General features: G+C 42.6%; 1 protein-coding gene and 1 long non-coding RNA gene across 4 annotated transcripts in view; one reads left to right on the top strand and one right to left on the bottom strand.

The window, feature by feature from the left end:
* LOC307226834 overlaps positions 1-23,397 on the top strand; it is a 30,304-nt gene extending 6,907 nt beyond the window's left edge. For 2 of the 3 annotated variants that reach the window (XR_013843566.1, XR_013843568.1), the window contains one exon: positions 23,009-23,397. This is a non-coding gene — a long non-coding RNA (uncharacterized lncRNA). Of the gene's footprint in view, positions 1-6,762; positions 7,037-23,008 lie in introns of all 3 variants that reach the window. The other variant, XR_013843567.1, reaches the window with a different exon arrangement.
* DTWD2 (DTW domain containing 2) overlaps positions 1-25,125 on the bottom strand; it is an 86,692-nt gene that overhangs the window by 2,284 nt on the left and 59,283 nt on the right. Inside the window, exon 5 of the mRNA XM_079995811.1 lies at positions 3,026-3,154. Within this exon, the coding sequence (XP_079851937.1) occupies positions 3,026-3,154 (129 nt within the window). The remainder of the gene's footprint in view (positions 1-3,025; positions 3,155-25,125) is intronic.

Below are 25,125 nucleotides of genomic sequence, written 5' to 3'. Positions count from 1 at the left end.
AAAATACAAGAAGGGTAGGAAGAGTTCTGAACTGCATGCAACTTTATCAACCCTGAATGTAAAGGTAAAGGTAAAGGACCCCTGGACAGTTAAGTCCAATCAAAGGCAACTATGGAGTGCAGTTAATCTCTCTTTCAGGGTGAGAGAGTGGGCATTAATTCACAGACAGCTTTCTGGGTCATGTGGCCAGCATGACTAAACTGCTTCTGGTGCAACAGGACACCGTGACAAGTGCCAGGGCGCACGGAAATGCCATTTACCTTTCTGCTGCAGCAGTACCTATTTATCTACTTGCACTGGTGTGCTTTTGAACTGCTAGGTTGGCAGAAGCTGGGACAGAGCAACAGGAGCTCACCCTGTCACAGGGATTCAAACCATCGACCTTCCGATCAGCAAGCCCAAGAGACTCAGTGGTTTAGATCATGGCGCCACCCACTCCCTTACTCTGAATGTGCAAAGGGCTGTTAAACAGTGTGCTAGTATATAGTACACCTTCATATTCCAAATACACACGGGATATATTTGATTCCATAAAACTGGGAGGAAAGAATCACCAAAATACAGGGAGGTTCACTAACAATATGTTTTTCATTGCTAAACGCAATTCAGATAGGTTTGAAAAGCCAGTACCCATTAACAATTCAGCAAATGTTGGCTACAAATCTTAGTACAGTGGTACCTCCAGTTATGAACTTAATTTGTTCCGGAGGTCTGTTTGCAACCTGAAACCATTCTTAACATGAGGTGCGCTTTCGCTAATGGTGCCTCCCGCTGCTGCTGCACCGCCGGCACATGACTTCCGCTTGCATCCTGGGGCAAAGTTCGCAACCGGGAGCATCTACTTCCGGGTTAAAGATAAAGGTAAAGGGACCCCTGACCATTAGGTCCAGTCATGGCCGACTCTGGGGTTACGGCGCTCATCTCACTTTATTGGCCGAGGGAGCCGGCGTTTGTCCGCAGACAGCTTCCGGGTCATGTGGCCAGCATGACTAAGCCGCTTTGGGTGGACCAGAGCAGCGCATGGAAATGCTGTTTACCTTCCCGCCAGAGCGGTACCTATCTATCTACTTGCACTTTGACATGCTTTTGAACTGCTAGGTTGGCAGGAGATGGGACCGAGCAATGGGAGCTCACCCTATCACAGGGATTAGAACTGCCAACCTTCTGATCAGCAAGTCCTATGCTCTGTGGTTTAACCCACTGCGCCACCTGCGTCCCACTTCCAGGTTAGCAGAAGTCATAATCCGAAGCATTCGTAAGGAGGGTGGTGCGTAACACAAGGTTCCACTGTAGCTTGAAACAGAAACCTGGCAAGTTACGGTACCTAAGATTGGGTATCCATCGCTGTGAAGGCCATAAACTCATTTAAAGACCAGGAGTGAGGAACTGGATCTGGAGGGGGGGGCACAGATCCTTATCTCCCTTATCAGCTACGGATCACGTTTATAGTCACGTGACATCACAATTATCACCAGGTGACCCATTTCCCTTGACAACATGGTTTGAAATCAAGCTGTGCAGGCCAAAGAACGACGCTTTGTACCGGCAGAAGTACAAGGCTTTGCATGCATGACAAACTCCGGTCCCAGCCAAGCTGCCCCACGCCTGACAATCAGGTGATTGATAAAGCCTGTAAACCCCACTTTCAACTGAGTCACACCTTTACCTGTCAGGTGTAGGGCAGGTAGGCGTGGTGGCTGCCAAAATAATGCTGGATGACAGCTCTCCCTATCCCCGGCCATGGTGATGGATGCTGATGGGAGATGAAGGGTCAAGGTTCCCGAGCCCTGTCCCAAAGCCTATTTATTCTGAAAACCCACAATGAGAAACAGTCATTATGGTACTGTTTCTTAGGATTCTCATTTGGAGTGCTAACAATCATGTAGCGTTTCCAGTAGTAGTTACCAAAGTGTATTGGAGACGTTTTAGAATCTTGACAGAGTCTTCCATCACAGACCCATGAGATCCACTTGCACAGCAAAGGCTAATGTCTTATTGTTGGTTCTTTGACCCAGTAGAATAAACTTAAACTCCAGAGCTGTCATGTTCCCAATTCTTATAATGACATCTGACAGTTTTAAGCTGATTAGTAGATAGAAATAACCCAGTGGGTCATACGCTGAGGCTAGAAGAATGCTTCGAGTCATTGGGATGAGTTTACAAATATATTTTAATCTTCAAGCTCACTTCAAGGGTTGTTTAGGTCATCTTTGCAGAGTATCTCATGCAGGAATGATTGTTATTAATTGCTTGGTTGAAATTGGATTGGCAGTGACTTATTATTCTTTGGGGTTCACCACAGATGCCTTTGGACCACAGAGTAGCTGTTTAACCTATTTATAAACATTTATGTATTTCATTACCGTGAAAGAAGATAATTGCTTAGCCTGACTTCAACAACCTTTGTTTCGGCATGAAACGTTATGAAATATAAGAAAAGGAGTTATGTAACCTCAGAGGGGAAAAAGGAGTGGCACACTTTTCAGTCTAACAACACTAATACCTTTATTCTGCTTTTGTAAATAGCCAGTGTCAGAAGAACAAAGAACCAAGGGTCTAAATTTGGTGCTATACATATGTCTGTGATTCACGTTAGAACCTATAAATATTTTTGCTGACTTTTAAAAACATTGTTTAAAAAAGATGTGATTTGCACCATAATCCTAACTATGTCTACTTCAGAGTAAATTCTACTGAATTCAACTGGCCTTACTCCCAGGTAAATGGGATTAGGGCTGCAACTTTACTTAGAACATAGTTAAATGTATGGAATGAAGTATCCCAAAAGCAGTACTTATGTAGCTGCTTTTGACACATGTTGATGTATGGCATGCAAGAAAGTGCAAAATGCTTAGGAGAACTTTGCTTCTTCCTTCTGTTAAATCTCTGAAGTTAACAACTTGCAACTATAAATATGCATGGTATATGGTCCTTGGCCAATAAATACAGCCCTGTTTGTGAAACAGCCTTGTGAAATAGCCTTGTTCTCACCCTATTATTCCATTAGCAGAGTAAAATTACCTACTTCTTTAATACCATCATTCTTCTCCATGATGGCCAGGGAAATAGCTGCACATTCAAGTGTTGACAGGCATGCATTTGTAGGCTGGGTACGAATTACATACTGACTTGAAAGGCTAGTTCTCAGCTGCACCTGAAAACAACAACAATTGTAGATTAAAGGAACAAGTTATTATAAGAACCCTTTATTTTGAAAAGCAGTCCTTAAAATATGCACCATTATACTTTGTAGCAGTTGAGAATTATCATAGGTATACACTATAGTGCAGGCATAGGCAAACTCAGACCTCCAGATGTTTTTGGCCTACAACCCCCATGATCCCTAGCTAACAGGACCAGTGGTCAGGGATGATGGGAACTGTAGTCCCAAAACATCTGGAGGGCCGGGTTTGCCTATGCCTGCTATAGTGCAACATTTTTTGGTTATAATTCACAAATAATCTTTAAAAATAGTTATATATTCAATAGTAAAACAAACAGAATTTAGAATTTGGTCTTTACACTTAGCACAGCTGTTTATGAAGCTTTGCTGAACAGCAGTCTAAAAATACTTTATATAAATAAAAAAAGTCAGCATAACAATGTTTTTGAAAAATGTGATTCTGAAACTCTGGTTTGAATCTGCTATACCATTATCATTTCCTATATTGATTTAAATCCTGCCATTGTATTTGTTCATGTGTTATATTTCACAGTAAAAACTTTTTTAAAAACCTAAACCATTTTAAAATACTGTATAGGGTTAATTTTTAAAAATGTACTTGCAAAATATTTTCTAAATGAAAATTAGTACACTGTTATAAAAAGGTACAATAAAAAACGAATTCATGTGATTTATTGGAGAGTTTTAATATATATCTGCAGACTTTAAAAATACTTTCAGTTGATTAATTAGTTCTGCCTTAAGTGATAAGCACTTCACACTATCACATATGTTTAAACATTTTTCAGGAAAGAAAAATGTCAATCTCTCATTAGGCTGTGTGTTTTATCAGCTGCAAAGGCTTTCACTGGATTTATAAACAGCCTCTGAAAAATGACACAGTAGCCTTTGCGATAGTATTCAGACATTATTCATTATGATCCTTCAGATTCAGACATAATAGCGTGGAATGGCTTTGGATGGAAAGCCAAAGTAGCACATCCTCTTAATATTCATATCAATGATGATAAAAGAGTTGATACAGAGTGAGTCTGAAGAGTCAAGACACATGCAAAATCCAATGCCTTTGAAATTTTTCTTAACACTTCATCCTGGAGAGACTCCTTTTTTCACGAATACTTCCCTTAGTACAGCACCCACCTCCAATACCCCTTTCCAATACAGTGGAACCTCGGTTTTCGAACGTAATCCGTTCCAGAAGACCATTTGACTTCTGAAACGTTTGGAAACCGAAGCCTGCATTTCCAGAATCATTTACGTCTGGAAAGCTCAATAGGGAAGCCGTGTGGCACTTTCAGATTCCAAAAAGCATTTGAAAACCAAAGCAGTTACTTCCAGGTTTTCGGCATTCGAAAGCCGAAACGTTTGACTTCTGAGATGCCCCAAAACTGAGGTTCCACTGTATCAGATATGGAGAAGAAAGGTGGTGACTTCCCCAAAAATCCTGAGATTACAGAAAAATGCCGTTTCCTCACCACAGAGATAAAATTCCCAGCACCCTGAAACTACAGTTCTCAAGATTCTTTGGAAGAAGTCGCATGGTTTAAATGTGCACTGGATCTGTTTTAAATGTGTGGTGTGGATCAGATCGTACCTATTAAATCGCTATGGATTCCTTTTTGATATCCGAGTCTGTTTCCTAAGGGTATCGAAGGTGGGGAAGATCTCTTGAGCATTTAGGCAATGGACACTGCAGTTCTGCACATGCTATATTCACTTCCTGCCCAAAAGCAGTAACTGATAGCAGATCTAAGGTACAACATATAAGAAGGCTGTAGAATCATAATCAAGGTAAGCCCTATTCAGGCATTCAGCTTCCCCACACATGAGAGTGTGGATATGCTCGGCACCACTGTCCCTCCATTATTGCAGTATTTCATGCATGATCAGGGTTCTCAACCATGCAGGGTGGCTGATGTTAGAATTTCTGCTCCATGGTTGCAGTCATGGGATTGCTGTCTTTCACATGGCAGTGTATGTTTTGACTCCACAAAGTGGGAAGTGACGGAGACAGGATGTTTGTGTTACTGTGTTCCGTGAAGTGGGACTATTGTCCTTTGTTCTTTTTCTCTTTGCTGTCTGATGCTAGTGCTCTTTGCTGTCTGATGCAGTGCTCCGTGTGTTTATATGTAAATAAAGTAGATTAGCCAAAATGCTGAGTTGCTGAGGTCTGTTACACAAGCTGCGCAATCTCTGCGGATCCCTAAGTGTGCCGATGTCTGTTGGCATCGGTCGCTGTGATGTTCGGGCTGAAGAAAGCTCCTGAAGCTCCTGAACGATCGAACAGGAGGGAGAGAACATGCCAGTTGGGCATGTGTCTCTGCCAGGGTCCTACATGGGGCTACCTTTGAAGGTGACCCAGAAACTACAACTAATCTAGAATGCGGCAGCTAGACTGGTGACTGGGGGCGGCCGCCGAGACCACATAACACCGGTCTTGAAAGACCTACATTGGCTCCCAGTACCTTTCCGAGCACAATTCAAAGTGTTGGTGTTGACCTTTAAAGCCCTAAACGGCCTCGGCCCAGTATACCTGAAGGAGCGTCTCCTCCCCCATCGTTCTGCCCGGATGCTGAGGTCCAGCGCCGAGGGCCTTCTGGCGGTTCCTTCATTGCGAGAAGCAAAGCTACAGGGAACCAGGCAGAGGGCCTTCTCGGTAGTGGCGCCCGCCCTGTGGAACGCCCTCCCATAAGATGTCAAGGAAATAAACAACTACCTGACATTCAGAAGACATCTTAAGGCAGCCCTGTTCAGGGAAGTTTTTAATGTGTGACATTTTAGTGTATTTTGGTCTCTGTGGAAGTCGCCCAGAGTGGCTGGGGAAACCCAGCCAGATGGGCGGGGTACTAATAAATAATAATAATAATAATAATAATAATAATTATTATTATTATTATTATTATTATTATTATTACTTGAGTGTAGGATGAGCTCCTGACAGCTACATCAGGAGCTCCCTGCTGCAGAAATTCACCCTCCATTGCATGGAGGTTAGTGGCGATAGGCATGGAGAGGTGGTGCAGAGGGCAGTTGGCCAGTTTGTCCTCACACCATTCCAATCACACATGGAAACTGAATGCCCAAACAGGGCAGGGGATTTCTAATCCCATTAGGGAACTGAATAAAGCTGCAGCCAACCGAAGATCGAGTATCAAGTTGCACTGTGGTGTTGTGTTCAGAAGGGGTGTCTGACCATGTGAAGCATTTTGTTACCTGGCTTAGCAGCATTTATTTATTAATGGTATTTCTATGCCACCCAATAATGAAGTTCCCTGGGCAGCTTACGATAACGATTCTACCAACAAAGTTTTTATTTCCCCACAGAACACTAATAGTAAGCCTCCTTCCCAGGTTTATGATTGATTTACTAATTTAATTTCTCGCTCTACACAGATATAACGTATTTTTCCTCAGAGATTACCTTATTATTTCCCCTTGGCTGTACTTGTAACATGGAAAAAATGAACGCCGTTCCTTCCTCGGGCTGTTTTATAAGGATCACTTTCTGAGTATGATCAATGGTATGAAGTGAATTGGGGTGATAAAACTCTATTGTTTTAATTTTAAATTTCAAACAGAACAATCTGGAAATAACCTGGAAATAATACTTAAAGGATAGACTTCTCAGAACTCTTCAGATGTTTGACAAGGGGGAAAGCTTGGCAGGCAAAATCAATGACGGTTTTCAATGAAACTGATTAGAAAGGTTGGTGATAAAAACATCCAAGGTCGAGTGAGTGTTGAGCAGCAACCAAAGAAACCATCACAGTCCACACTTATAGATGAAAAACATCCAGGAACACTGAAGGAACAGAAAATACACAAGAGATATGCTGGCTGCGTGGGCTTCAGGTAAATCAGCCAATGTTTATTTCCACTGCCAACAAGTGAAGCTCACAGGTGAATTTATAAACTACTCTTAAAAGGTTTTTTTTAGCTTTTATTAAGTGTTTGATACTTATAACTTGCTGATGATGCCTGATAAGTGTGACAGGTTCACTGCTTTGACAGTTTGGGGGTGTTGCTAGGACACAATTATGGAGTGCAGATAAAGGCATCCATAGTGTATACAGGCCTCCAAACAACAATGGCTATCAGTTGCAGTTGCTGCAATGTCTTTTCCCTCCACAGATTTTTATTTTATTTTTTAATAGAGTGTTTTATAGAGTGTGTATGCTGCAGAAAAAGTTCCAAACTGTTGTGGCTGCCATGTTCATTTCCCCAGAATGTCGTGCCTCTGGGAGTCGTGTGTACACAAGCACCACAACACAGCCACAGTTACAAAAGGAAGAGGGAAAAGAATGGGGGGGGGGGAGAGAGAGAGGATTTTGTGGCACCCATTGCCAGTGAAGGGGGGAGGGAGACTAACTAGGGTCTCTAAAAGTAGCAGCCATAGAGCAGTATTGTTTGCCTGGCTTCCCAATGTGGGGGATCACTGTTAGTAACCAAGAAGAGTAAGAGAGGCAGGAAGGAAGCACAAACACAGTGGCCGATTGTTTTTGCTGTGTTGGCTATACCAGACCAACCCTCCTGCTGCCTTGCCCCTTTTCCTCTTGGTTAAAGGTAAAGGTAAAGAGACCCCTGACCATTAGGTCCAGTTGTGGCCGACTCTGGGGTTGTGGCGCTCATCTCGCTTTATTGGCCGAGGGAGCTAGCGTACAGCTTCTGGGTCATGTGGCCAGCATGACTAATCCGCTTCTGGAGAACCAGAGCAGCGCACTGAAACGCTGTTTACCTTCCCGCCGGAGTGGTACCTATTTATCTACTTGTACTTTGATGTTCTTTCAAACTGCTAGGTTGGCAGGAGCAGGGACCGAGCAATGGGAGCTCACCCCGTCGTGGGAATTCAAACCACTGACCTTCTGATCGGCAAGTCCTAGGCTCTGTGGTTTAACCCACAGCGCCACCCGAGTCCTACCAGCCCCAAATTCAGAACAAAGGACTCAACTCCTCCAGGTCCTTAATCAAACACTTTTCCCCATCCTACTTCTTTCCTAACAGTCACTAGAGATCATTTTGACAGTCACAACATAGAAAAAGCTCAGCAATCTTAGAAGTTATTATTATTACTACTACTATTGTTATGATGACTCACACACATATAGACTGCTTTTTAGAATAAAAATTCCTCCAACATGACCTGCATATTATAAGGACATATCAACTGTAGCTGAAAGAAATAGTCCACCCCCCCCACGAAAAGAAAAATGTCTAAAGAACAAAGATAAAAACTAGATAAAACATTTTCAAAATAAGCAGTAAAAGATGCTCACCTGAAAGAGATCTTAAAAAGCACAACTGAAACAGATAAACTGGTTGTTTGTGATTTAAAGCACCCAACAGCTACAATACAACCATATTCTCCTTCCAAAAAATAATCCTATGTCTTCAATAACACGACCTATGACATGATGCTCTTTATACATGTGTGTAAAAGGTAAAGGGACCCCTGACCGTTAAGTCCAGTCGCGGACGACTCTGGGGTTGTGGCGCTCATCTTGCTTTATTGGCCGAGGGAGCTGGCGTACAGTCATGTGGCCAGCATGACTAAGCCGCTTCTGGCGAACCAAGCAGCAACGCCGTTTACCTTCCTGCCGGAGCGGTACCTACTTATCTACTTGCACTTTGACATGCTTTCCAACTGCTAGATTGGCAGGAGCTGGGACCGAGCAACAGGAGCTCACCCCGCCGCGGGGATTCGAACCGGCGACCTTCCGATCGGCAAGCCCTAGGCTCTGTGGTTTAGACCACAGCACCACCCGCGTCCCTCTTATGCATGTGTGTACAGATATCCTATTGTAGATACGGAGCGTCTCTCCCTCCACCCCACCCTACCCCGCAACCTGCATATATTTCAGACCCACAGCCACAAAAGAATGCTAAGTTATTAAAATAAATGAGAAAATCACTGTAGGGTAAAACTTTCATTGCCATCATCTGAAATGTCACCAAATAATAAGCTTTTGAGATCCTCCAAGCGCTGCTGGATGCTAAACAAAACATCCAAGGGAGGGAGGGGGGGAGAATGAGAAAGGAAAACCACACATGACGGGAAACTCCCAAAGTCTGCAGCTTGCAACAAACCCTCTTAAGATGGAGTGCAGAAGGCATTATACAAACTTAATTAGATTACACTATGAAAGATGCGTTAACAGATTTTATATTGCACCAAGGACCACTGGGACAAAGCAACAATGGACATTCATCCATTTTTATTTCTGGAAATAAAAGCTCACAGTTACTCTGGAGTATTCCAATTAGAACAGTAAACAGAAGCAAGTAACCACCAGGTTTCATATCTGCAAAATGTTGGAGAACGCTCATGGCATTGTGACACCTTGGTCGGTTCTCTAATAAAGCTGTTACCATACTTCGGCTTTTGCATAATAAAAAGAGAGCTTAAAACCAGCAGTCAGATTAAAAAGCAAAGACCAGCAATTAGAAGACAAAAATTAAACATTAAAAGCATAGTGAAATAAAAAGCCTTGACAAAACGTCTGATGGATATTACCAGTTCCCTCACTTTACAGATGTTTACAGGAAATAAAGCCACAAGATGCTCAAAGCAAGGTGAGCACTGGGGCTGCCAGACAAAACCATCAAAAAAGGACATTGCTCAGTTGTCGGGTTGGTTGGTTGGTTGCAGGGGTTTTTTTATCTACTTGACTTTTCAAATCCTTAAATAAAGAACCTCTAGAGAATGCTATGCAGTGCTAGAACTTCTAATGTGCTCGCTGATCCACAACTCCTTTTCCCCACTTAAGTGGAATTGAAATTTGAAGGAGAGGCAAGATATCTTAGGGGTTTACAAGGTCAGCATTCCTTGGGCTTTTAAGTATTTGCGATTGTTTTACTTCTATGGAATTTGAATTTAGTAGACACCTTGTAGTGTCAAGGAAATACAGGATTATTATTATTTTTAAAAAACCTATTTGACAGTCACATTAACCAAATAACAAGATCATACCTGTAAGTCTCTCTAGAACCAGAGAACAGGCACACCTTCACCTGAGTCAAGATGTTAGGGATAACAAAATGTTTTCTAATCTAGTTCAGAATTTATTCCAGGGTTTGTCAACACTGATGCACTCCTAAATCTATGTGGGAGCCTAGATTTTGGTGTGTGTGTGTGTATTCTCATTTCCCTGCTAACAACAATAACTATGGAGAAGTATGAGTATGGTACTACTGTCCTTTCCATATGGCCAGACTCAACAGCTGACCAGGATCTCAGATGTTTACAGTGGTACCTCGGGTTAAGTACTTAATTCATTCCGGAGATCCGTACTTAACCTGAAACTGTTCTTAACCTGAAGCACCACTTTAGCTAATGGGGCCTCCTGCTGCTGCCGCACCGCCGGAGCTCAATTTCTGTTCTCATCCTGAAGCAAAGTTCTTAACCTGAGGTACTATTTCTGGGTTAGCGGAGTCTGTAACCTGAAGCGTATGTAACCTGAAGTGTATGTAACCCGAGGTACCACTGTATATACATTTTTTTAAAAAAACAAACAAAACCTTATACCACACATGATCACAGGGCAGATGGATTGCTACCCAGTAACTTGCAATTGCAGAGAATACCTTTTAGTAAAAGTGGTGGGGAAATAGTTTGTTTCACTATAAAAACAATTCATGGAATATTTAAATCATCCATAGAACAATAGAGTTGTAGAGTGGGAAGGGACCATGAGGGTCATTGAGTCCAACCCCCTTCAATACATGCATCTTGAGCCCAACATGGGGCTCAAACCCACAACCCTGGGATGAACAACCTCATGCTTTTCCCACTGAGCTACCCCAGCCTTATAATACGTTCAACATATACTGAACTGACCAAAACAAGCCCCAATAAGTTAGTTCCAGGACTTGCTTTATGATGGATCAAAGTACAGTGCAAGACGGTGACTGCCCACTTTGTGCTTCCATGTCTACCCATCTAGAATATCAAATGATCCTTCTTGCAGAGAGAATGCCATTCATCGTGAGAAGCATAAATTATTTTCTTCCATTTGTGGCAGAAAAGGCAACTCTGTAGACAACTGGGAGTCACAGAGGAGCAAAAGGACAGTCATGTTTACTTTAGTCCCAACTCGACAATACTAGCTTTCGTTGGTTTTTTATTTTATTTTTAGGACTGTCAGGAAAAATGGGTCAAAATGGATATGAACTATTAGTGAGTGATTAGAATACTTTGGAGGGACTTGAAAATATATGCCCTGTCTGCAGGTTACTTTAATACATTTTATAATGAGTAGAGGAAAAAGCTTAAAGTTTCTTGCTGCAGATTCATTATAATTCTTTATTTAACGTCATCTTCATCTACAGCTGCTAGTCAGCACATTTTTGCAAATGGATCAGCAAAGCATATGACTGATATTTTAGTTAATGCACACATTACAATTTTATAGTTAGCAAGTAAGAGATATATTACTAGTGTCTGATTATTTTGAGAACAGAATAGTTCATTTTTTTTTGCAAAATGCAAAAGCCCAAAGTGTCAATCTTTGTACTAAATCTTACCTTCACAAAGGGGCTTATTGCCTAATGATTCATTAACAGATTATGTTTGTTTTTATGCTATCCTCAGTAGCTCATTGTAATATATTGAAATATGTTTCTACACAATGACATCTATGTGTCACTTTAAGTGAAAGAACATTTTTTAAAGTTAATTGCTGATCTAGGGAGAAATCCAGACTGTCCTTAATCACAAGTCTGATTGTAATTTAAAATACAGCTATTCAAAATGTTCACATTCCTGATCTGAATGGAGTGCTTAGTGAGTAGATTTCATTGACGTCAATGGAACTAAACACAGATGAGAGCTGTGTGCAAGTAAGTAAAGATGGCAGAATCCAATTCTTGGCTACTGCTTATAAAGAAATGTGTCTGAATGTTCCTGAAAACTGTAAAACACATACTTCTCTTTTATAGACTTCTGTAGTCTCAATTTCTTCCCTATAAATAACTTTTAGGTAAACCAGCTCTAAGCTCAGGCTTAGTAGGTAAGGAAAATAGTTAGCTAGCCTTTCTTTCAGTGGTCATCTGTGTAGTCACACATATGGGCTTCCCCACTTCATGCCAGCACTCATATAAAGTGGTACCTCAGTTCTTGAATGTAATCCATTCCGGAAGCCCGTTCAGCTTCTGAAATGTCCAAAAACCTAGGTGCGGCTTCCCACTGGTTGCAAGAGCTTCTTCGTTCGAAAATGGAGCATTTACTTCCAGGTTTTCAGCATTCGAGAACCGAAATGTACGACAATGGAGGTATTTGGGAAACGAGGTACCACTGTATTAATAAAAGTATCATGGGTGCTAGCACAAAATGGTTGTCATGGGCAGCATGTGCTGATACCCTGTACTGACGAGTACTGTCACAAGAGCGAGCCCTGGGTTCACCTAACTTTGTAATGAAAGGTGAAAGAGTTTTGGCAGGAATCTCAGTCTCAACCATTAGTACACATGACCAAAAGGATATGGCAATGATCAAGAAGAATCATAGAATCATAAAACTGTACTTGGAAGGGACCGTGAGGGTCATCTAGTCTAACCCCCCGCAATGCAGGAATATTTTGCTCAATGGGGGGCTTGCACCCATGCCCTTGAGGTTAAGGGTCCCATGCTCTACCGACTGAGCTATCTCAGCAGAAAACTTCCACTTCCCCCAAGAATGTCAGTTAGGCCTTTCCATTTTTACTTTCTTTTCTCTTTTCTCTCTACAGTGTTGTTATTTGTACATCTGCATTGAGTTTGGGGGTTTTTTGGTGCCAAGCAGACATCTTTGTCTATGCTGCAAAAGGCAGCTTGATGCAGCTGTTCTGCTTTTACTACCAAACCTGCAATGGGCACAACCGCTGCCTCCCCTGCTTTGTTGAAGGATGTGCAAGTAGATGAATGTGCCTTCATTGCAGACATTTCACAAGGCAGGCATACTGAGACTGCTTGCCTAAGCTGCAAGTTTAGTGGATCCAAGGTCCATTTTGGTAGGGGATGCTGAGGCCAAAGTACGCAATGCTCCACAAAGCCCCCGCTTTGTGCATGTATACTAAAGGCTGAAGGTGCGCTTTCACCAAAAGTCTTTTATCCTGTTAAGTTTCCATTGTTACTCTGTGGGACTGCACAGAGACCATGAAATATTTAGACTTAATCTAACAGTACAATCCTACTTACTTAGACTGAAGTCGACTGGTCTGAGTAAATATATGATCAGGTTTTTATTGTGTCGAACATATGAAATGCCAAATATAGTTTGTGTGTTCTATTATATATCACACAGATCCTTCCACCGCTTTCTAAGGCTCTTCTCCTCCCAGGTGCTTCCCCAGTAACTTGAGGCTCCTTTGTCTTGTCTCTCTTTGCTCTGCCCTCTTTATTCCTCTTCATGTTCTGGGAGACCAAGGAGAAGAGGAGATGGTTGCAGTGGGAAGGGGAGACTCCCTGGATTCTTCAGCAGCCTTCCTCCCCTCTGCCTTTTGGCCCCTCTCCTCACCAGCCTCTGCCTCTGATTCTGGCCTGCTCGCTGCCACGGCCTCTTCCTGCTCACCTATCCCTGTTACCACTTCACCTTCCAACACCTCCTTCTCACAGTCTACCTCCGTCTCCCTCTAACCACTCATTATTGTCCCACCACCAAGCTCTGAGACTTCTTTCCCAGAGGATCCCTTGAGGGTTCCCTAGCTGGTACCTCCTGCCACTCCTCTGCATCCAGCCGGTCCATAACAGTAGAACAAGACTACTATAAAAGGATGGAGGACAGTTGTAGCAGATAGCCAAAAAGAGGTAGAATGGTGAGGGTGCAGATTCCTGATATCCCAGAAGAAGGTAGCTCTTAGAAATAAAGACCCCTTCATTCTTCTCTAAGTTGAAGTGGGGAAATGGTTCTTTTGCCACTGTCATTTTCAGCAACATTTGATGTTGAGGTTTTAACAGAATTAACATTAAAATCAGGGGGATATAATGAGCAACGTATTAGTGGTGATTAAATGGAATGCAAAAGCAGTGAAAAGCAAGGAATCCAAATAGCACACGCAAAAGACACAGGTCTTAGGCAATGTGAAATACCGTGCAGGTATTATCTATTTGTCAATATGGCCCAGATAAAAAGTGTAGCTTTGCGTGTCAAAATCTTATAAAATGCCTTTTTAAAGGCGAATAGGGGTGCATATTTCCTTTTGCTTTTATATGCTATAGCTCTAACTGCTTGCTGCTAAAGTTCCACCAGCTGCCTTCTTGACAGAGAAAGCAATGCACAAAGTAAGCCTCAGCCCATTGCTGAAATTTGCATCAAGAGCATAAATAAGTTAGCCATTTCAAACATCTTGACTTTAATTTAAAGTGGCATTTTAAGAGCTCCATGTTGCTATATTCTACGGGGAATAGCTGCCATGCAACTGTTAGGAATGGATAGGCAGAAAAAGTAAATTGATGTCACGAAACCTTTCTGCTTTTCATGTTCTTATGCTTCCATATGAGTATGTAATCACGCTACCTATGAGATATTTACAGAAATGTTAGGAAAATAAGTGCATTTTATGCATAATGTGAACTGCACTTAAAAGAACTCCATGACTTTTCCGTGGCCATGATGAAAGCCTCTTATTAAATTTCCATCTCCACTTAGGTCATAAATCCTTTCCCCTATAATTTCCTACATGATTGCTGCTATCAAGGTATGGAAGCTCATCTTATTAAATGCATTTCTTTACAGCTAGATGCTGACATTTAGACAAAGCCCTATATTAGTCTTGATGCACAGCACAAGAGAATCAATGAGAAGTATTTTGCTCCAAAACTTTGGAAGAGGGAGAATTATTAGTAAGCATCTGAGAAATAGGAGTTTGCTTGCTAGAAGAAACTTGAATTAAAATAAAGTAATTCGAAGCTAAGGAATAAGAGAACATGGGCAAGGTGATCATATGGTCCCCATATGTTGGGTGGATGCCACACTTGGGCCAACTTATGGAATCATGCTCTTATGTCCACACAGCAGTAGATTCAAAAGCACAGCAACAGCTATACAGGATCTACAAAAGCCAGGTTACTCTCATAGTGTACCTGGAAATTCTGCTGTCACTTGCTAATCATAATGCTACTTGATGACACTCCCACACTGGCCATGTACAAATAGCATCAATCAGAAAAGTGACAGAGGAAATCAATGACCAAGCTGCCGGAAAACAGACTACTACTCTCTCTTTCAACACACTAACATGGAACTGCCGGTGGGAAGCCTGTATGGACAACCCAAAGATTTCCCAAGTGAGTCTCCCTATGTGTCAGGTGGTGGTGTGGTTGTCTCAGTTCTAAAAGCGTTGTGATCCTGAGGCTTCCCCCCAAACTTGCTCACAAGTGCTGGGACCTTTCTCCCAATTGGAGTGACTCTGACCTGGCTGTCTTGTGCTCGGCGCTCCTCCAACCAGGCTGAGAGAGTAGCAACATGAGCCTCCAGGTCCCTGTTCCTCTCCATCAGGGCTTTCCTGACTTTCTCCTGCTCTGTCTCAGCACCTGTCCCTGGCTTGCTCATCGTGCTGCCTTTTCGCTGCTACCCCCGAGCAACCTCAGAAATGCCCAGATTGCTGTCAGGTGGTGGTGTGGTTGCTCGAGAGCAAACAGGCAAGACTCCAACCTATCTTTTCCAGGCTTTATTATTAATGCAAACTATTTACAGTGCAGAGCATCGCAAGTCCATGTCTGCTCAGTTGCTAGCAGAATCTTGGCGTGGCCGGTCCTGGTACCACCCCAGCATAACAGTCGTGTGACCCCCATCCTTCTTCTCCCCTCTCTGCGCCCAAACCTACTGCGCAGAGTGGGCGCTGGCAAAGGGGGACTTGCCTCCCCTCCGCTTTGCTCAGGCTCGGTGTTGAGGCTCTACCTAGCATCTCCTGGTCCCTGCACCCCCTCCCCACTGGAGGCGGGGCTTTCCTCCTCGCCAGAGGAGGAACTGCTTCGCAAGATCTTCAGAGGCTCCCTGTAACACAACTGCCCTTCCACCTCTCGCCTCTGAGCTGATGGCAGTTCCCTGACACTATGGGAAAACTGCTTCTGTGCATACAAATTCTGTAACATGTTTTTTCTGTACAGTCGTACCTTGGATCCTGAACGACTTGCAAGTCTAACGTTTTGGCTCCCGAACGCTGCAAACCCAGGAGTGAGTGTTCTGGTTTGCGAACATTCTGTGGAACCCGAACATCCGACAGGGGTTCTGCAGCTTCCGATTGGCTGCAGGAGCTTCCTGCAGCTAATTGGAAGCCACACCTTGTTTTTCAAATGTTTTGGAAGTCGAACGGACTGTACTTTGAAGCGAACCAACATTTTTCAGGGGTCTGAGTACAAGATGATGAATGCCGTCTGAACATTGAGGGGGACTGGCTCCCTAATTATTATTATTTTAAAAAGGGGTGCGGAGCTTGCATGTATGATAAACACTGAAGCAGAGTGATGCAGCTCCACCTCAGGACTGGAAATGAGGGGTCCATGTTTGGGGCTGTTTCAGAAAAGGGTGCCATATAATCTGAAAGAGTGATGCTTTAGTTCTATTCAGAGAAACGGAGTTTAGTTAACACTGTTCTTCATGATCACAGCTTCCTACGCATTTGGAAACCATTGCCAAATGTTTGGAATCTATTCCTTTGGCAGGCTGGTGCCATCAACATTTTGTATTGCTATCAATTAGTGCAATTCTATCTCTGTGTTATCTCAGAGGTATCAGTTTCCCTGAGAGGAGCTGACCGTAGGTAAGTTTGACTATGAGATATTCTGGGTCTACGCTTAAATTTTTTTTTTACCACCAAGCATCACTACTATGTGGGCAAGTAGTCTCCTCTTGGTTTCTGGGGCGTGAAACTTTACTAAGATGACATCCCTTTATAGAGACGTATGCTTTGGACTGGTCAAAATGTCAATTTTTAATTTTAAAAAATAGCACGCCATTGAAAAATATTCACACTGAATAGTTATGGAATGCATAATTAATAACGAGTAAAGCAGAATTAGCATTTTTAAAAGTCTCTGCTCAGGAATCAGAAGAGTGGAATGGCGAGCTTTTGAAAAGGCTCCTCATGTTACCTTTTTCCCCCCTGCATATATTTCTGAAATGAATGTCAGGCAACAGATCAATATTTTATGCACTGCTATTCTTTTAATAATTAATGGATAAGAAAAGTGCTGCAAGGAAGTGCAGGCACAGAGCAGAGTGCGGATCTCAAGGCAGGGCCATGAAACAAAGAAAAGAAATGTAATTATGCAGATTGCCAGAGCTATTTAACTTTAAATTAACTGTAAATATCAGAAGTGCCGAAAGACAAAAAATAATACCTGTGCACGGGATGCTTTGAGGGCTACTAATTACTTACACTTCCATTTCTTTCTTTGTTAATGGCACTGAGTATTTCTTGACCCGTGAAAGGGAAGTGAAAGAAGTTATGTAGGGCAATGCTTATAAAAACAATATCTAAGAAGATTAAAAAATTCAGAATTATGGATAAAATCTAACCAGAAAGGATGGCAAATGATTTAGCTGATAGGAATAGATTACCAAATAGCATTGAATGTGTCCCTTTTGCTCTAAATAACTAGGAAGAGGAGGCAGAAAGCAATAAAATGAAATTCAGTGAACACAGCTGTGAATTAGGAAGGGCTGCTATGACACACATACAAAAGAGAAGCAAAGGTGTAGGGCCTGCAACAAAATGTTGCAGTACAACCTCACTGCTAAAAGCTTCTGTTCATAATTTTTGCCAGGCATTTCCATCAAGTGGGACATTCCACTTCCCACTTCTCCATGCTTTATTTCCCATCCTAGCTACAGTGGTACCTCAGGTTACATACGCTTCAGGTTACATAAACTTCAGGTTACATAAGCTTCAGGTTACAGACTCCGCTAACCCGGAAATAGTGCTTCAGGTTAAGAACTTTGCTTCAGGATGAGAACAGAAATCGTGCTCCGGCGGCACCGGGAGGCCCCATTAGCTAAAGTAGTACCTCAGATTAAGAACAGTTTCAGGTTAAGTACGGACCTCCGAAACAAATTAAGTACTTAACCTGAGGTACCACTGTACATTCCTTGGCTTACTGGGCTCAGTCCTCACTGTTTTTTGTGAGGTCACCTCTTTACATTTTTGGGAAGTGGGGAGCTTTAAAAAATGGATTTGTGCATATATTGAGATTCACCTGAGTGTGCTGATACCTCCGCCTTGTTTTTCTGTAGCCCTGTTTTGGCAACAATCCTGTCAGCACTCACCAGCTGAGTTTGCTACTAGGAGGAGTGATTGATGAGGCAATAGTATTGCTGGCCAAGTTAGCTGGGTTTGTAAGGAAGCAAAATGGAGATGTTCCAAAATTTGTCAACACTTGGTCTTGCTTTGGAAGATTAACTGTGCCACAGCTGCATGTTGTTACATTCTACATTATAATTTAAACAGTTGCAATGCTTATTTTTTCTTTATACTTCATTTGATATTAAAATCAAAATACATCCAAGAAATATATAAAAACTGCCATCTGCAAAATGCATTTCACCACACACAGTTACTCCCACAGTGGCATTTCCTCATATGGAACTAAATTATACAAGTATGAAAGGAAAAATAAAGATAAAAAGCAAACCCCCTTTTATCCCATTTAAGACATTCTGCCACAGGGTCAACACCTAGAGCCTAAAATTATTCTGTGGCCTAATTTTGCCCTAGTATTCACTGAAGAGCTGCCATGTATATTGTAGTTGCTGTTAATGCTCTTAACATTATGTTAGTTGCTGTACACAAAAGAAACAAAATGGCAAATCCCTACCTATAGGTTACCATTAATCTGAACACACAGCAAAGATAGGAATGTAAGAAATGGATAATTAATGGGTTTTTTAAAGTTTGCTAGAACTTCAATAGATGTTCTTCTCAACTGCAAGATCTCTTCCCCCTGCCGGCAAAACATATTCCATTCCTTATTTGTCATCATACTGCACCCCAAACTATTATGTCCCCTGCATCTGGGACATCACAGTCACCCAAAACAGAACTCTGTTTTGGACAACTTACAGGTCATTCCACTTGTAGGAAGGCATTGCCCTCACATTCTACAGTTCCATGCTGAGAATGTGTCTGAATTTTCTCCTTGTAGCATTTCCTACTCCACAGCTGCATAGGAGCATTTGGCTGCAGAATCATTTAAGGGCTCTTAAATAATTGCAGGCAGTTTCTGGGGTGAAGTGAGGTCCTGCCAGCCTCCTTAAGCCTTAAGGGGTCAGCAAACTTTTTCAGCAGGGGGCCGGTCCACTGTCCCTCAGACCTTCTGGTGGGCTGGACTATATTTTGGAGATAAAAAAAATGAACAAATTCCTATGCCCCACAAATAACCCAGAGATGCATTTTAAATAAAAGGACACATTCTACTCATGTAAAAACATGCTGATTCCCAGACCATCCACAGGCCAGATTTAGAAGGAGATTGGGCCGCATCCAGCCCCCAGGCTTTCGTATGCCTACCCATGCCTTGAGGCAGCCTTTCTCAAGCTTGGGTCCCCAGATGTTTTTGGCCTACAACTCCCATCATCCCTGACCACTGGTCCTGTGAGCTAGGGATCATGGGAGTTGTAGGCCAAAAACATCTGGGGACCCAAGGTTGAGAACCACTGCCTTAAGGCGACTCTACCCTTTCTTGAGACATCTTCTATATATTTCAGCTAAAAGGGCCTACAGGGAGCTGTCCGTGGTGCTGATCTATCTTAAACTGTCTGACTTGAATGAAGTAAGTGCTTGTTACTGCTTCCTGTTCCTCTGCAAGGCTCAAACCCCAGCCGAACAGGATACAAGCCCTTGCCCCCAATTCTATCAGTAAAGACAACTTTCAGAATCAAATGCAGAGAGCAGGATCCATGTGCAGAAGCTGGCTTTTATTAGGTGGGCAGAGGCATGCTAGAGTAACTGCATTAACCAAGCAGCTAATGAATGCATAACCCCATGGCAAGCCAGCATGAAGAGTTGCCCATTTGACAGCACCCATCTGCATGAACTTTACTGGAAATGCACCTTTCGCTGCTCCTGGAATTCACAAGGATCAGAGTATTCAAGTGGCTATGATCATCTGGGATAGGCTTGGAAACAAACTCTGAAGCTTGTTTAAAAATTAGCTGAAAAATACAAGGTGAAAGAGGATTCGTGGCTTCTCCACCACCTTCCCTCATCCTTCAAACCAGTCTCTGTGCCCCCTAAGCAATCCCTGCTGCCAGAAGCTTGTGCAAGTCGTGCTGGCTGGTGGCTCTGCAGTGTCAGTCTCTCCCATCACTGCTGGCCAAGGATTAAGCCCCACAGCTTTGCTTGCTAAATGCAGCAACAATGCTGTTTGCCACATGACTGGCTAGAGGCATCCTTAAGCAATGGAAGCCACAAAAAGCTGTGCCCCAGTTGGCTCTGGGTATGCCTTTTTGACCAACCTCAGCGAAACTGGGCAAAAGGACTGAGCGGTAGCTCCCAGGACCAAACCTGAGGCTATTTTTACACTGGGCAAAAATATGTACTTCTGGTGAGACAAAAGACAAAAGAGGTCCACGCAGTAGCAGCTGTCTCCTACTGCTATACTAGCCTAGGCTTGCCGTACATCAGGAAAATTCTGTCCTGGTTTTCGGGTGTAAAAATGGCATCAGGAGGGAATTTTGCTGAAGTGACAAAATGTCAGGGGAAACCCGGATGTATGGCAATGCAATGGGAAAAAGCAGTGGGAACAGCTCAAAATCACTATTTTTGGTGTAGGTTTCTCCCAATTTTGGTGGTTTTCTTAAAAAGGCTCAACGACTTTACTTTCTGAAACATGGCAACCCTATGACTTCTTAATCAAACCAGGGCAGGGTGAGTTCTTACAGAGTCAATGCATGTAAAGACTCAGTGCAGAGTGTGATATAGCTATTGGGGAGGGGGGGACACTGCCCCATTTGCCTTCATGGCAAGCCCCAATTAACTAAAAATATGAACACACACACACACACACATGCATAAATACACATATAAAACATGCAGATATTGTCTGTTGTTCAGGTTTGTCCAAATCTTCCAAGGAACTCTCTGACTTATGATCAGATTTCCTTTTATCTGAATCATCACTAAGAACACAACTGTGGTATTATTATTATTACTAATATTTATACAATTTATACACCACCCTATACCTGGAGGATGGGACGCGGGTGGTGCTGTGGTCTAATCCACAGAGCCTAGGGCTTGCCAAACAGAAGGTTGACGGTTTGAATCCCTGCGCCGGGGTGAGCTCCCGTTGCTACCGGTCCCTGCTCCTGCCAACCTAGCCGTTCGAAAGCACGTCAAGTGCAAGTAGATAAATAGGTACTGCTCTGGTGGGAAGGTAAACGGCGTTTCTGTGCGCTGCCCTGGTTTGCCAGAAGCGGCTTAGTCATGCTGGCCACATGACCCAGAAGCTGTCTGCGGACAAACGCTGGCTCCCTCGGCCTATAGAGCGAGATGAGCGCCGCAACCCCAGAGTCGTCCGCAACTGGACCTAATGGTCAGGGGTACCTTTACCTTTATACCTGGAAGTCTCAACTACTCAAATGGGGCTGAAATCCAAACTGCCTTTGTGCAAGCTAGAGCTGTGGGTTTGGACTGAGGATAGATACCCCTCCCAGCTATGCTGGCCTCTGCCCTTGGAGTGATGCCAGCATCAATCTGATGTGCAACTGTTCTGGTGTGCCGCTGGCAGGATCCTCATCAGAGGCACTCACAGAAAGCCCACAAATGGGATGTTTCAAGGGTAGGGCTGAGATGGCCCAGGATCTGCTGGATCCCAAATTCAGTCCTACTGTTTGGGCCCAATTTGGACCTGATTGCTGCACCAACTCCAGTGATTTGCCTTCCTAAGCCTTCAGTCCTGTTTGAATGGCAAGGCTGCAGATGCAACCCTGCTGTTCCCTGGCTGTGGTCTGGATTGCAGTGTAAGGCCCCTACCCTCACTTAATGCAAAAGAATGTGTATTTTGGCAACTACTACTATGAAGGATTCATTTCTACATGTGCTGTGAGACATATATTAGAATTAATTGAAAATAACCATGTTTGCAGGGTGTATGCTGTATGTGTCAAGTTATTAGCTGAGTGATGTAGTTACCCTGTGCATTTCATCAGCATCATCTATTTGCATATACTAGATAGTAAAACTGAACACATTTCTTTTTTTTAATGCAGCAACCCAGAAATAAAGGTAGACCAATGCGAGCTCGGAATGCCTAGGGTTTCTTAAAATTAAAAATGATATTGTAAAGTGTTTATACCATACACATTTCAATGCCATTTAGAAGTGAGTGGGTAATTAGCCTAAGGAAAATTTAATTAAGATAGCAAATAATATGTTGTACCATAAGAAGAAAGAAGTGTTGTTGTATCTGCAGTGGGAAAATGTAGTTTATGTACACTGAACATTCCCCTCTAGCTTGACAGTGTGAAAAATCGCCATCTCTTCAGAGACAGCTGGTAAAACATCAGGCTTCAAGACTAGTGTTAATCTACCTATCTTTTGCCTGATTTTTCTTTTTTTAAAAACAGCCTCTAAGATGTAAAAGGAGCCCTTGTCTCTCCTTCTGGCTTCCACTTATTTTATCATCGCTGTCATTATCGTTTACAACATACCAGCATTATTTACAATTAGCACAATGAACCTGGCACAACTCCTTCTTCCAGTAAGGATGGCAGTCTAAATCTGGTAAGGAACAGGGAATAACATGGGTGTGCAGCCACTGAATAATAAAAGATGAAATGCTTTTTATCTGCCAGCTCTAGCAGTCCAAGACAAGGCTGGTGCATCTATCTTTACCTTTCCCCCTTACTTACAGAGACAAAATACACAGCGATTGAAGAAAGAAGGCCACCAGCATCACGGCAGATGATGGTGACTGACAGTTTCCTGCTAATCCAGGAGGAAACAGAAAGAGCAAGAAGATTAAAGGATTCCCAGAAACATAAGATAGCCAGCTCTACAAGAAAATAGCATTCACTTCCAATTACTGTACATTGTGCTGTTAGGTTAAAAGTTAAAAAAAACAAAATAAAAAGCAACAGGGGAAAGGAATAAGAAAACTTTTTGAGGAAATTCTGTACAACACTGCTCCAAAAACATACCAAAAGGACCAACATTATGTAGTCCCAATGACTACCACTTTTGTTTGAAGCCCATAGATTGAAACAAAAATAAAATGTCTCAAAGGATAGTCCTCCTTCTGCAGTGAAAGAGCATGTCTTTTTTTAAATTCTATATCATTTGCATATAAAAATACACTACAAAAAATATTAGAACCCTTTATAGTAAACAAATACATTTTATGAAAGGAGAAGACACATGCAGTAGCAAAATGTATTTAAGGTAAATATGGCTGACCTATCTGATGAGGTATGTATAGCATGAACTCTGCAATCCTATACTCACTTACTTGGGAGTAAGGCTCAGTAAACCCAGTGCAATATTTCTGAGCAAGCATGCACAGGATTGCACTGTGAAAACCTAAAATTACCATTTTAACCAATAGGAAATATGAGTGAAAGGGTTTCTCTTTCCCCTAACTTTAGGAAACTGGGCTGAGGTGAATGACAAGGTGGCACCCCTCCCCTCCTGACTGGACAGGTAGTTGGGTCTTTCTTCAACACTGACAATGGGGCCATATACTCAAGGGCAGTCGGCTAGCTGAGGTGTCACAGGGCAGGGGCCAGATGGTACATACAGGTCAGTCTGCTTCCTGTCGCTCAACATCTGTTGCCTGAGGCAGCTACCTCATTCTGCCTAATGGTAGAGCAGGCCCTGTGTGGCTGCATGCAATATCAACGGGTAAGCCAAACCTAAGTTGCACTGCTTAATTTACAGCACACACATTACACACAACCACAAATATAATTTTGTATTCAGTTAACGAAAAAGTTTTTGGCTTAATATTTCATGTTAAGGGTTTTCTACGTTCCTTCAAGCTCCAAAATGCTGGGAAACTGTAACTACTCAGTCATGCCCTCAACAGATGCATTATTCAGGCAATATTGATATAGGTTCCCCATTTGTGGAATGCCCTCTTTAGTGAGGTGCATCTGTCTCCATCATTATTAACTTTCAGCAACAATTTAAAAACATCACCCAGACACTTGGTGGCTGAAGAATACTGTTCCTGGCAACCCTGAGATCAGGAGATGAAATGATGCTTTTAACTGTAACTACTTTTAGTATGTTTTTAACTATGACTGCTTCTAGATTTTTTAACTGCAATTGTAATCAGAATGTTCTAATTGCTTTAGAATGTTTTCATATTTAAATTGTGTTTGCCACCCTGGGCTCCTTCAGTATGAAGGTGGGATATAAATTCAATCAATCAATCAATCAATCAATCAATCAATCAATAGTATGGTTTCCTATCTACTATCTTGAAGCCAGAAGACTACCAGATATAGAAGGATCAACCCAAATCCCAGATTTGCCTGCACTGAAGTAGACACATGAAATCTGTGAAATTGAAGCTACCATTCCATGCTAAAAGTAGCCAAGTGGTAGCCAGCTCATATCAGCCATGTAAGAGTTAGAAAGGAACTGCTAGCCACTGCCCCTCCAAAAAACCTGGGGCAACTCATGCCCTGGTTATCTCCCGCTTGAACTACTGTAATGTGCTCTATGTGAAGGTGTCTTGGAAACTACAATTAATCCAGAGTGTTGTTGCCAGACTGGTGACTGGAGAGGCTACCAGGACCATATAACACCGATCTCGAAAGACCTACATTGGCTCCCAGTACATTCATAGAAAAATTCAAAGTGTTGGTGCTGATCTTTAAAGCCCTAAACAGCTTTGGCTCAGTATACCTGAAGGAGCATCTCCACCCCTGTCTTTCAGCCTGGACACTGAGATCTACATAGCTCCAAGGACTTTCTGGCAGTTTCCTCACTGTAAGGCTACAGGGAACCAGGCAGGGGGCCTACTCA

Source organism: Podarcis cretensis (genome assembly GCF_951804945.1).
Source record: "Podarcis cretensis genome assembly, chromosome: 11".
In the NCBI taxonomy this organism is placed as follows: domain Eukaryota; kingdom Metazoa; phylum Chordata; class Lepidosauria; order Squamata; family Lacertidae; genus Podarcis; species Podarcis cretensis.
The sequence above is the reverse complement of the archived record's forward strand: the minus strand, read 5'-3'. Positions and strand labels throughout refer to the sequence as shown.